Consider the following 13,485-nt stretch of genomic DNA (forward strand, 5'->3'; position numbering starts at 1 on the left):
CTCAAATGATATTTTGTTTTTTTCATCCTTGGCAGCTTCCCACGACCATTTATTTTCTGCTCCTTTTAAAGAACCAAATGCTGAATGTGACTGGGTAGCCACATTGTTGATTTGCCAAGTAATGGTGGGGTGTCCCCTGGAAACAGGCCTCTTTTAATTCTGCTTTGTATCTGAGGTAAAGTAAAAACATGGAAACAGATGGTAGGGAATGACTGGCATCTCATCATGCATATTTCATTTGATTTGGAGCTAGTAACCTCTTGATAACAATATTAAATGCTACAAAACTCAAAGACTTTGCTCCTGGGAATACTGCATTCGGTGACATAGGATCAGCACTGTAACTTCAAATTTGAAGCTGGTGAGCCATCAGTATTTACATCTTTAGCAGGGTTACAAGAAGAATTGAGCTGTTTGTATTTTCTGGTAGGGTTAGGGCTGACTTACAAAGGAATATAGAGCTGCTGTGGTGAATGACAAATCTTACTTAATGTTTTAAGAGCTCAATGGGACAAACATCTGTGGTTATTTCCATTACGCTCTAAGGCATTTTACTGGGAGAGAATTTAGCCATTAATTTTGTTGTATTTACATTATTTATATACAAGAAGAACAAGAAAAATGGCAGCCTGTTTAATCATTATATACATTGTGATTCAGCTGGAAAAATGTGTATTACAAATGGCAAAAGAGCCTGTCAAGTACGTAATTATACATTGTTCAATTGGTTTTTTTTGGTCAGAGGACTTTTAATTCCTACAATCCCACAGCATGACCCCAGTGAAAGATCTGTCCTGGAGGCGAGGGGAGGGAAGAAACAGCATAACAACAGACTTCTTAAACCACATCAGTTCCTGCTTAAGAGCTCCTTCATTTTAATGAGGGTTACCTTTGTAAAATGTTTCCAAAGCAAATTAAAAGATGAAATCTGATACAATAAAACATTACTTGACAGTGGGAGAAACAGCAACTTAAATGTCATTCATTGTCCCTATTCTCAGAAGAGAGACTGGGGAATAAAATATCGCTCCCTTGTGAGGCATTGCTTATCTCGGACTTTGTTTTCATTAAGAACTGTGCTCTCCTGTACATTATTCTTTCCTGTTCTTGCTTTAGCTCAACGTAGGAGCGTGAAAACGTGTGGAAGATGGAGGTGACGGGAAATGCCATGAGGAGGATGCCACTCAGTATGCTGCTCAGTGCCACCACTTGGCCTGGAATGCTTCTGGGAACCATATCTCCGTAGCCTACCGTGGTCATGGTGATGACAGCCCACCAGTAGCAGGCGGGGATGCTGGTAAACTCCTGTGAGTCCGCCATCTCGTTCTCAATGACGTAGAGGAGCGGTGCGAACAGTGCGATGGCCACGCAGAGGAAGAGCAGCAAGAGCCCGAACTCCCGGGTGCACCTGCGAGCCGTCAGCCCCAGCGTCTGCAGCCCCAGGGAGTGCCTGGCCAGCCGCATGACGTAGAGAATCCTCAAGGCACGGAGAATACGGAGGACCAGACCTACTTTGTCCAGGTAGATGCTCCCAGAGCTGGGCTTTTTATAGCCCACTGAAGTGGTGTCTACTAGCAAAGTGATGTAGTATGGGAGGATGGCTATGATGTCTATCAGGGTTAATGGTCTCCGCAAAAATGCAAACTTGCTCTTTGCCTGGATGAATCTGAGCAGGAACTCCAGGGAAAACCATGCCACACAGACAGACTCCACAATGAAAATATTGTAGCACATCTGGGAACACTCACCCTGCAGGAAAGAGGAGGAGTTTGTAATCGGCACTGGATAATAACTATTTTAGTTGGTACGGTGACAGGAAGAGAGGTTTCTGTGTTGGGTTATTTTTTTTTTAAAACCCCAAAATATTAAAGGAAGTGAAGCTGTTGCTATGGGGAAGCACATTGACAAACTGGAACAAGTTAAATGCAGAACTTAAAAAAGAACTACTTATTCCACAGAAGACACTACTTGATAATTTCAGACTTTCTAAAGAGCAAATAGAAATCTGAACAAGGTACTATATAGCTGCACAGAAGAGTGCCCACTAACAGAATTGTTGTTGGACATAAAATTTGATTTGTTCTCTTACAAGTGACTGATGACAAAGATTTCAAATATTCTTTGCGTTGTTTTACCCCCCTCTGCAAGATCCCCATTGAAATCAGTATCATCAGACCCAGTACTTGTTCTGCTCTTCCCAGCACATACCATTTTCCACCCCAAAAAGCTGACTTACCTTTTCCTCCTCCTCCCTCAGGTCAGGCATGGTGCTGATGGATAAGTTCACTGCTGTAATAGTTACAAATAAAACAGACAAACAAGCAAACACCTTTCCAGGGAGGCCAGACTGGGGCCTCTCCACCATGTCTTGCAACTTTCTCATGCACAAGCCAATTTTTGTCTCCTCTACCGTTTCACCTGTTGTTTCATTTTCTATGAGGTCCTCCTCCCGTTCATTTATTTCTGTAAGCTCCTCCATTTTTTGCAGGTATCTCCTTTTACAACACCAGTCCAAGTTGTCTTCCTCAATTCCCCAGTAGAGCAGCTCCTCTTGGAACGACAGCGCACACATCTCGCGCAAGAGACGAAGTTTCCCAACCCGCAGAAAGGTCAGGATTGTCCTGAATGCCCCTGGGTTGCGGTCGAAAAAGAACTCATTACAGGTCACGTCGTAATCGTCACAGATGTTTAGAATGTCGTCAAAATTATTACAGAATTTCAGTTGCCCTAAACGTGTCAATGGGAACTCATCAAGCGTGGTCCAGGGCAGCAGATACTTAATGCCCCCTACGTTTATTATAATGTGATGCTTCCGATCATCAGGGTGAAAGGCTTTCAGGAGGTCCTCTTGAGGATGAATTAGCTTGGCTCTTTGGTAAAAGACTCCCTTAAGGGTTTGTGTTTCTGGAAAGAATGTGTGGTTGAAGGAAGCATCTGAAGCACAGCTCAGGGCACTATAGTCATAGTCGGAATTTTCTCCAGGTAGAAGAGTCATCTTGGAAGATAACTTCACATCACTTCACTGCTTCTTCAAGTGTCTTCTGGAACAAAAAACAAATAATGGGATGAGTGAATGAGAGGTTGTTTTCATGCTGGGAACAAGATATTTGAGCTCAGAAACATTTATGGCTGATAAAAACAACTGGCAAGAAAACAGCAGTGGCTGAGTGTAGGCAGGAGAGCTTTCTGGTGAGGCTTGTGCTTCTCTAGCTGGGGCTGCTATCAAGGGCTGCTTCCTTGTTCAGGAACTTAGTGTATTTGCCACACTGTGGGTCTTCTGTTGTAGATACAGAGGTCTCAGGTCATGAGGGTTACAGGTTGGACTTGATGATCTTTGAGGTCTCTTCCAACCTTATTGATTCTATGAAGCCAGGAATAATTCCTGCATGTGGCAGGATGCTCCTGGTTCAGAACAGAAGTATAAACATTGTAACAGTATCAAATATGAAAACAGAATTCAAGTGTTTTGTAGAAAAGGAAATGGTGTATTTTAACTATTACACATAAAAATCCTTAGTGTATCCATGAAGTATACAGAAAGAACCAAAGTGAATTATGTTGTAATTCAGTAAATACACACTTATAAAACCACTACAAGACTAATTTCTAGAAGTCCATATGGAAACAATTTTGGGGGAAAAAAACCTCCACCACATCTACTGACAATCACATAAAATGTTTCTATAGAGTTTAGATACACTTAATGACAGGGCATCTCTCTTTTTATGGCCTCAGTTACAAAAGATTGCAAAGAAAGCCATGATTTCTACACAAACATTGAAATTTTATTTCAGTTACAACTGACACCCTATATATGCAGTAATAGGTCTTTGTCCTTACAATGGATTCAGCAGCAGCCAAGCTGACTGTCTTCAACTCTGCTCATAATAAACCAAAAATTTCTTATGACTTTGACAATCACATTCAAATTCTGCTCACACCAAACTAGTGAAAACTCTGTGGAATGAAGTCACCACAGAGTTCAAATGGGTATAAAAAGCAGATTCTAGGAATATTAAACTCTCTGTCTCCCTAACTCACTGCATTTTAAAAGTCAGACTGAAAGTCTGCTCATGCACAGGAGAGTTGTACAGTACTGCTTCTAGATCTTCCATCTTCCAGTCAGATACAGCTTAATCTGTTTCACTTGATAAAAGTAGTTATTTATTAAGTAGATTGAAATATTAATTATGCACAAGTAATTCTGAGTCTCTAGCCTTGACTTCAGAGGAAAGTAATAAATATGACACCTGATTGTTCTTTTCTTGGCTGTACTCACCTCCCCTTTGATACACACCCTGAGGATGTATCTCCCTGCTAGGGCGACTTCCTTAAACACAGAACTGTCATTTTCAGAGGCTGGGGTTTATAAACCACATCAACAGTGTTACATACCTACTATAGACAAAACCCACATGAATACACACCAGCAAAGTACTCAAACACAGCTGCACTTCAGTTTCAGAGCAACAGGCTTTCCTTGCTGCAGGGAGACTTACAATGCTCCTTTCAATAAAATACTGTCTCAGTCCTGCTCCTCAGCTTCCCAGAGAGCCTACTCTGAACAAAGCAGATCTTTACATACTCTTTCAAACAAGTGGCCCCAGGTGAGCTTTGGATGGAGTGGTATTTCCTGATTCTTCACCTGTAATCCTCTTTACTACCAAAGGAAATCGTTAATTTACTTACCTTTAGGGTATGTGGATAAAGTGAGGCTATGGGAATATACAAGAACTGACAAGGCGTGACTCAACTCTTCCAAAAGCTCTGGTACTACTTCCTGGCCTAAGGTAATCACAGAAGTAAGCTTTGTCATCTCACTTTTATCAGAAAGTGGGATCTCTATTGCTACTGCTAGTGACTTGAGAGCAGCGATTTGGCAATTAACCTGTTCTCTATGCCAAAAGCTTTACTGCGTTTAGCTTCCAGTGCCTCATCTTGCTTGCATTGCAGAGTTGTTCTGTCTTTGCTCTAGAGTTATGACTGAAAATACCCACAGCAGGGGATAAGCCATTCTGAAACTCCTCCAGAAGTAACGAAGGGTACAAACAATGACAAAATCCTCCAGGTTTGCACAGAAATAAACTTCCAATTGATTTTGGTTTGTCTTTTGCCTCAGAGAAGAGTGAGGGAAGGCTTGCTGACCTGGAAACCTTTTGGGTTTTTTTAAAGACCATTAACATGAAACTAATTGTATTAAATAGTCACATTCTAGGAAATTCTAGCCAGTACTGACATTATCAGTGGAGCTTCATGACAGATGATGGCACTCTGCCATTACCTACTAGAAAAACTGCAGGATTCAGATCTGAGGAGAGTGATAGCGGGTGCAGATTGTGCCATGCTGAACAGAAGAAGGACAGAACAGCTGAACATGCAGTTACCCTGACATACCGTCCCATCACTTGAAGCACTCCTAATGACCTGAGAGACAGTCTTCTGTTAGATCATTCCCACGATACAAGTAGAAATAATGTCCCTGGGAGTTCAAGATATACATTTGATGTGAGAAAACAGGGCTACCTGATATATGTTTATGCAGGAGCTCCTCTTCTTAGAGCAACTCTTGTCTTACTTAGAAACAAAGTGTTTTCCCCTCTGCCTCATCTATGTCTAAGGCAAGGCTGGCCCCAAGAGAATAAAGATTATGGCTGATATAAGACTATGGATAAATGGGAGCTGCTAACCATTTTCACTTCTGTAATACCATACAACATTGGTGAGAAAAAACTTATCCTCTGAATCTCAGCCAGGAAAAATGAGGAGGCACCTCATCTCTGTCACTGGTTTGATCTCCCACTGCATCCATTGTTGACACAATGGAAAGAAAAAGGGAGACGGAAATGTAAATGTTCTGCGTGTGTCAGACTCATGCTGTAGTCCTGAGGCATTGACTGTGAAACCAGAGCAAAGAAAATGAATTTCTTTCTTCACTTCCAGTTTCTTACCTGTGCAAGACAGTGAATTGGACAAATGAAGCCCCCATATAACACATTGAGTGACTGCAGTTATAAAAGGTGGCTCCTTCTTTATCTATAACCAGAATTGGCAAGCCCAACGATCCCAACTAGGCAGTGATAGTATTTGACACTGTACATGTGTTATTTACATGATCTTTGCCTCAGGTGCACACAGCATCATATCCAAGGGGAAAGAATAGGAGAAAATAAAGGGCAATAGAAAAAATGGCCTGGGTTGAAGGAATGGAGGAAAGAGAAAAATAAACCTATACATTTCTCTCTGTTTCTTGGTTTCCTATAGAAGATGCTTCTACAGGATGATGGTCAGTACTGCTTTAAGATGGGAGAGACCTAATTAATGGAAGGGGTTTTTGCTATTGAGCTAAAAAACAAAAGAAACTAGTTTATTCATATGTTGCAGGCTTGATGACATTTGGAATGGCTGTAACAAATGTGTTAAAGATTAAAGACAACACACTGGCATGTAAGGTCAGACAACCACATTAGCCTATAGCAACAATCTTGCCAACGATTAAACAAGATGAACTTTAAGGATATGATGTAACACTAAAATGCTCAAATAAAACTGCTCTGGGTAAGTAAAGTCCAATGGTAAAATCCCTCCTTGTCTGAAACAGCATTCTGCCCTCTGAATGCTTGGGAGTTACAGTATAACTAACTAGTTAGTGAAGCCCAGTCCATCTTTCCAGCTCCTCTGCTGATAATGTGTTCTCATTTTGGGCAAATCACTTCTCGTTGACCCTTATTCCCTCTTTTGTTTGTAGCTTACCTGGGGGCAAGAACTGTGTCTAACTATATTATACAACCCTGAGCACTGCTCTGGCTTCTAGAAACTACGGTAATACAGAATAACTGGCCCAAAGCAAGAGCTCTTGGTGACTGTACATGGTGTAGTGTGCATGTGAAGGAAGAAAGAATATCAAAAATCTGTCCTGCACAAGATGATATTCTTATCCAGTATGTCTGGTGAAGAAGTCAAATTAGAAACTGCACTGCCCTTACTTTCAGCTGAAATTCAGGAAGGGTGCCAGCCTCCTAGACAAGGGGGACAGAATTATTAAAGGTGCCCTTCCAAGGGAAAGAAATGGAAATCATGAGTAACATGCTAAAATTCCACTGCAAATGTTGTTTTCACCAACCCCCCCCACCCTTTCCCTGAGCATCCTCTGCAGTATTTTGAATTCTGCAGTGCATCTCTGATGTAATCAGAGCTCCTGCAAGGAGTCTTGATACTGCTCTGTGATGCAGACAATTCAAAGTTGTGCCTGGATGATAACAAGCGTGCAAGGAAGATTCATCACTCTCCCCTAGACTCTTCTATCAATGCCAGTTCCTGGAACTTGTCTCTATTGCTTTTTAGCATTTGTAAACTAAGTTAAATAAATTAAAAAAACCCAAAACAACAAAGAAGTTTCACTTTTAGTGCAGGTTGAATATGGTCTTTTTTTACAAAAAGACTTCCACAAGAAACTGCTTTCCAGTTTAGTGATGCTTCCTCCTTTAATCTTAGTGAAAAGAAGCAGTATTTTCAAACAGCGTTAAATTCAGCTGTCTTCTGACACATGATTTCTGTACTGTGTAGACACTGACAGGGTACCCTCCTGGAACTCATGCAGCTTTTTACATAGTAAGAACCAATCTCAAACTTCAGCTCTGCTGGCAGAGGGAACTTCCAGCCAAATCAAAAGTAAAACTTAAACAGGTCAGTGTATAACATGAAAGAAAACCACCCTAAAAAACCCAGCTGATCTAGAAAAATATGCTCATATCTGTATATTGCTCTCCTTGATCTGGATGGACAGCGTAATGCTTTTCAGCATCTTATGACAACCTACAAACTGAACTATGATAAATATGTCCCTCTGTTTGGCTTTATAAAGATGAGCCTTATCCTGCTGGTAACAATCAGAAGTAAAATAACTTTGCCCATAAGTTATATCCCCAGGACAATGCTCTGAAATACATTAGAGCTACTAAGCACAGTTATCATCCTGCTACAAAATACTTTTGCCAACAAATTTTGGTAAGCCACATTTAAAACGATCTCTTAAACGTCTTTTTAAAAAGTAAAGGACTTGTTATGTATTTGTCGAGATATTTTGCCACTGAAATTAAGAGGTACATACTCGTGGAAGAGTGTCGGTGTCTGTGTGTCGGTACCCCCCCCCCCCCCCCCCCCCCCCCCCAGCCACCCCCCGCAAGTCTTCCAATTTAAAAAAAATCTGCCAGAAATACATTGCCTATCAAGAATAGTTAACTTGATGTGTTAGCTGCCAGCGAACATAAGTCAGTAAACAGATCAACATAAAAGGCATCTCTTAATTATTTTAAAATTAAAGTTATAAAGGACCTTCAGATCAGGCAAAGAAGGAAGAAATTTGAACGACAAGCCTCCATACTGCACTGGGCAGACACAGGACTCGGGGAGAGGGAGAGCCGGGAAGGGGGAAGACCGAGCATCACAAACCGAGCCCGATGGATCAGCCTCGCCAGCCGTCAGCCACCTCCGCGACAGGACAGGAGAACGCCAGGAATCAGCCGAGCGGTCCCCTTCAGCAGCCGGCCCCCTCCCGCTGCCGGCAGCCAAGGCAGCCCGGTGTCGGGAAGCAATGACGGCGCGGGGGTACAGTCCCTCTCTTCCATCCCTGTTGAGGGAGAAAACCTGTTGCTGCAACCCGTGCACCGACTCGCACGACCCCCCGCCCCCTCCCCGCCATGCACACACCTCCTCCAGGGTTGTAAAGCGGGATCCCACGGGAACCCCCACCCGGACGGCCCCGGCCGGGCTCTGCCTCCAGCCACGGGGCGATGTCTGTGGCTCCCGCTGCCTTTCCCGGACACCCGCGGTGCCGCGGCCCCGAGCCGCTCCCGGAAGAAAAAGTTCCCTGGAAACTTGCCTGCAAGTTACCCACGGTGCCGGCCAGCGAGCGCGGCCCCCGGAGCCCCGCGGCGAGGGGTCGGCGGCAACGCCGGGCCGTTGCTCGCCGCGCTGCGCCGCTGCCGCGCGGGGCGGGGGCGGCCGCTTGTGCGGGGCGGGCGGGCCGGGCGGCCGCGACGGGCGGGGGGGACCGGGGGAGGCGGGCGGCGGGGCGCCGGCCCTCCGCATGGTGCAGCCGTCGGCGGGCTGAGAGGCGGTAGGCGACGCTCCGCACCCTGCGGAATGCCCGCGGCCCGCCCCCCGCCCGTGCGGAGGTGGCCGGTGGCGGGTTGCGCGGACCGCTGCTGCAGATATCCCCGCGGGCCCGGGCTGACCTGCCGACGGGGACGGGGGAGGAGGAGCTCCTGATTCTCCCCTCCGTGGAAGCCGCTTCTTCTTAGGAGGAACGACGGGCTAGCACCGGGAATGGCGCCGGGTAGGGCCATGCCGTGCCCGCTCCGGCGAGCCTCGGTTCGCGCCGGCTGCGCGCCCGCGGTGCTGCGAGCCGGGGTGGGGGCCTCCTGCCGCCTCTGCCTCCGTCACCCCACCTCTGCGGGAGGCTCTGGGAGCGGCGGGCTGCCCACAGGTGGCATCCCGGGCTGCTGGCGTCGTCAGTAAAACTTGTGGTGCTTTGCTCGTTCCACGCTAATTTTGTAGTTGTCGGAGTGTCGTTAGAAGCGTCCATTAAAGCATAATTGCCTGTCTCCCAGTTCCCAGTAGTGACTCCAAACCCGAGCTCTATCCCTGTGGCACCCCTGTGAAGTGCAGTGACAGCTGACACGCTGCGGTTATCGATTGTCAGAGATTGGAAGAGCATTCCATATCTCTACTTTTTAATTACATTTGTTTGACATCTGGGTGGAAGCTGCTCTGTGTGAATTTAATCTCCATTTTAAACTGGAGAATTAAATCTTGGTGCCAGAATTATGGAGACGCCAGCAGTTTAAGCTCTGTCACAGTCTCTTAAGTGCAAACTGCTCCCATCTGTGTGTGGTTGTTCCCCAGTGGGAGCAGATCATGGTACTTCTGGCCTCTGATTTTACTTACCTGCTTAGGCACTCTCTTGCAGGGGGCCTCCTGCAGGTGAGCTCCTGCAACTCGGTGCAGGATGGAGACAGTCACCTCTAAGCTCAGAGGGACAGGAGCTGTCTCTTACTGTGAGCCTTGTGCACTTCACCCAGAGCAGTGTGTGGGGGTCTCATTTCAAGTGAGGTCCTTTGTTGCTATGGTAATATAAATGAAAAACCTATACTATGTTAATTTTAGCAAAAAAACACCTTTTTTTTTTTTCCCTCTTTCCTTCCCCCCACCCCCCCCCCTTCCCCCTAAGCTAAATTGGACCGTGGTTGAGGATTGTGTGGGCATACAGAAATAGTCATGCTTATATTCTTCAGTCCTAGTTGTTAAACAGCAGTTGTGTCGAGGGCTGTCAGTGGCTGTGGGCAGCTCAGGTTTCTTTTTTGCTGGTACTGCATCTGTGATTTTTATCTGTCTTGATAAAGGTTCCTGAGCATGGCTCTGAGACTTCATTTGCAGAAGGGACATGACTGGCTTTGCTGGCCACAGTGCCATGTATCAGGAGTTTGGGCTTTTGTGTAATAGTCTCGTTAATGACAGCTTGTATTTAACAAAAACCCCTTGTTAGTAATTCCCAAAAAGGAAGGTCATGCCATGTAGGGTCTCCAAGGGAATTATCTGAGAATGGCTTTGGCCAGTGTTTTCTGTAATCACTTGGGTGATGGAATGAAGGACACTTCTGTGACATTTGCAGTGATGCTAACCACAGAGTGCAAGGCTGAGATTTAAAATGACCCTGATATACTGCAGAGCCAGTCTGAGCTCAGCATGATAAAACTCTGGGAAAAAAAGTCCTGTGCTATGCCACAAAGGAGGGAATATCACGTGTTAAGGGAGGACTACTAAGTACAAACACTGCACCAAGAGTCTTGGGACTGTAACGGATCGTAGATGTGGTGCTGCAAAACGTTGCTCTGAGCTCTAGTAACAAGAGGATCATCTGTAAGACATTGGGGGGCGTTAGTTCTGTTCCATTTAGCACTAGCCAGACTTGGCTGAAGCACTCCATCCAGTTTCAAGCAGCACACTCACTCTTGAAAGAATCATAGGAAATGTAACCTAAAAGGAAAGATGGAATTTGATTATTTAGTCTGGAAGAGCAAACACAATGTAAGGACATGGCAACTGTTGTCAAATTTATAAACACATTAATAAAGATGAGAGTAAACTTGTTCTGTGACCACCCGTGTCAGGATAAAAAGCAATTTACTAAAGTGCAATTAGGGAGATTGCTTCAGGTATCAGGAGAAAAGCAAACAGACTAGACAAAACTGTTACCATGTGAGTAGCTGGAGTGTAAGGAGGTTGCGTATTTGTTCAGTGAAGATTTAAACAAAAGGTTAACTAAACAGCTGTCAGGACTCACTGTAGCATGTGTGACCATGCTTCAGGGCAGGGCAGAGATTCAGTGATCTTCTGAGACATTCACCAGCACATATTTCTGTGACTTCTGATTGTCCAACAGGCTATGTGATCTCTTCTAAGGGAGAGACATAGCAACATGGCTGAAAGGAGAACTCTACTATCCCATATCATTAGGGCAGTGTTTTTACTATGAAATCTAGTCATGAGGTCTGTGGTGACAGGTTGCACTCGATGATCTTTGAGGTCTTTTCCAACCTTGGTGATACTGTGATATTGTGAAATCCCACCAGATCAGTATCACAGTAACATCTGGAGAACAAGAGAGCTCGTGGAGACAGAGAACAGAACTATCCATTGCAAGTAAGCAGTTTTCAAATCCAATTTTGAGCGAGAATGAAAATCATTACTACTCAGTGGTCAGTATAAATATAAATGTTCTGCAGCTTGCTTGGTGCTGGCTCCAGAAATCACTGCCTCATTTGGCAGATTCAGGTGAGGTCAAGGACTTTATTGACATTGATAAGAGAAATAATAGTCAGGTGTGAGATCACCGACTGTGGCCAATATTAAATCTACTCTGGCAAACTGAGGTCTTTACTCTTCAAGCATGCCTTTCCTACATCCTTCATGAGCACAGAATTCACATGAAACCCAGAAATGATACATGCCCTTGAAGATAACAAGTAGTCTGTTAGCAGTTTGTCTGTGGTGATAAGCTGCCTGCGTGGTGAACTGGCTGAGGATTCTCAGAGTAAGTCTGCTACTTTGTGCTCCTTGAGGAATTAGCATTGCTGTAGGGAAAAATTGTAATCCCACTTTCATTACTTCTGCAGCCTGTAGCTGTTTTTCCTTCTGTTCCTTTGGTTGTTGACATTGAAATCCTGTTCTATCATTTCTGTGGCTTTTGCAGACAGTTCCAGCATCATTCTGCAGCCAGGAGTAGTGCTGCCAGCAAAACAAGGTATTGCAACTTCACAGAACCTTTCACCTCTCGCTTTCCAAACAAAGCAAGAGGCCAAATTAATTTATCAAACAGAACCTAGCATAACTATCTACGTGGCTGGAAGCTGAGAATTTTTAATCCCAAGATGCAGACCAAGGATTATTCACAGAATTTATTCATCAGAAATTTTCAGCTAATGAATACATGACAAAAGTGCCATCTGTTTGAAAAGAGGGAAAAAAAGTCTGTAAACAGGAGTAGAAGAAAAACTCTTTGAATAAATTAGGGATGGGAAAATGTGTTTGTATTTTAAGAATGCTATATCATGTATGTGCAGAATGTGGGTAGCACAGGCCACTGTTGCATACAGGTTCAAAAAGGTCTCAAGAAAAGAATATGTCAAAACTCATGATACCATCTGCCACGTGTCAGTGGTTTTCTCACACTGAACAAGGGGATTCCTTTAAGAAGAAGGAAATCTGTCCTTTAATTCTGTTTATACCCAGGTCCATTTTTACCTTGATTTCACAGAATCACAGAATGTTAGGGGTTGGAAGGTACCTCCAGAAGTCATTGTGTCCAACCCCAGAGCAGGCTCACCTAGGGCAGGTCACACAGGGATGCATCCAGGTGGGTTTGAATGTCTCCAGAGAAGGAAGTTCCACAACCTCTTTGGGCAACCTGTACTGTCACTATAACAGTCATCCCTTCTAATAACACCCCAGGATGCCTTTGGCTTTCTTTGCCACAGGGGCACATTGCTGGCTCATGGTCATCCTTCTGCCTACCAGGGCCCTACACTGCTCTTCAACAGGCTGGTCCCCACCCTATACTGGTCCATGGAATTGTTCTTTCCCATATGCAGGACTCTAGACTTGTCTTTGTTGTGTTTCATTCAATTTCTCCCCACACAACTCTCCAGCCTGTTCAGGTCTTGCTGAAGGGCAGCATAACCCTCTGGTGTGTCAGCCACTGCTCCCAGTTTTGTGTCATCAGCGAACTTGTTCACAGTGTACTCTGTTCCCTCATCCAGGTTGTTGATTAATATATAGAACAGTACTGGTCTCAGTACCAGTTCCAATACCAACCCCTGAGGCACTCCACTAGATACAGGCCTCTAACTAGACTCTGTCCCATTCACCACAACTCTGACTTGTTTCTCTCAATTAATTCACAGTCCACCTCGCTACCCAATCATCCAG

At 44.6% G+C, this 13,485-nt stretch overlaps 1 protein-coding gene across 5 annotated transcripts; it reads right to left on the reverse strand.

Moving 5' to 3' along the window:
* Positions 1–795: 795 nt before the first annotated feature.
* Positions 796–9,353, reverse strand: KCNG1 (potassium voltage-gated channel modifier subfamily G member 1). 5 transcript variants are annotated; one of them, XM_054173614.1, is made up of 4 exons: positions 9,234–9,353; positions 8,449–8,626; positions 2,237–3,041; positions 796–1,749 (listed from the first exon to the last, which is right to left on the reverse strand). In XM_054173614.1, exons 3-4 carry the CDS (start codon positions 2,993–2,995, stop codon positions 979–981), a joined length of 1,530 nt encoding a protein of 509 aa, XP_054029589.1. In that variant the 5' UTR covers positions 2,996–3,041; positions 8,449–8,626; positions 9,234–9,353; the 3' UTR covers positions 796–978. The 5 variants fall into 5 exon arrangements, with proteins under 5 accessions (XP_054029589.1, XP_054029590.1, XP_054029588.1 ...); XM_054173615.1 differs by lacking the exon at positions 9,234–9,353 and adding an exon at positions 8,707–8,808 and having other exon boundaries at positions 2,237–3,038; XM_054173613.1 differs by lacking the exon at positions 9,234–9,353 and adding an exon at positions 8,707–8,807.
* Positions 9,354–13,485: the final 4,132 nt, after the last annotated feature.

The sequence above is a fragment of the Dryobates pubescens genome, chromosome 26 (genome assembly GCF_014839835.1).
Source record: "Dryobates pubescens isolate bDryPub1 chromosome 26, bDryPub1.pri, whole genome shotgun sequence".
NCBI lineage: Eukaryota > Metazoa > Chordata > Aves > Piciformes > Picidae > Dryobates > Dryobates pubescens.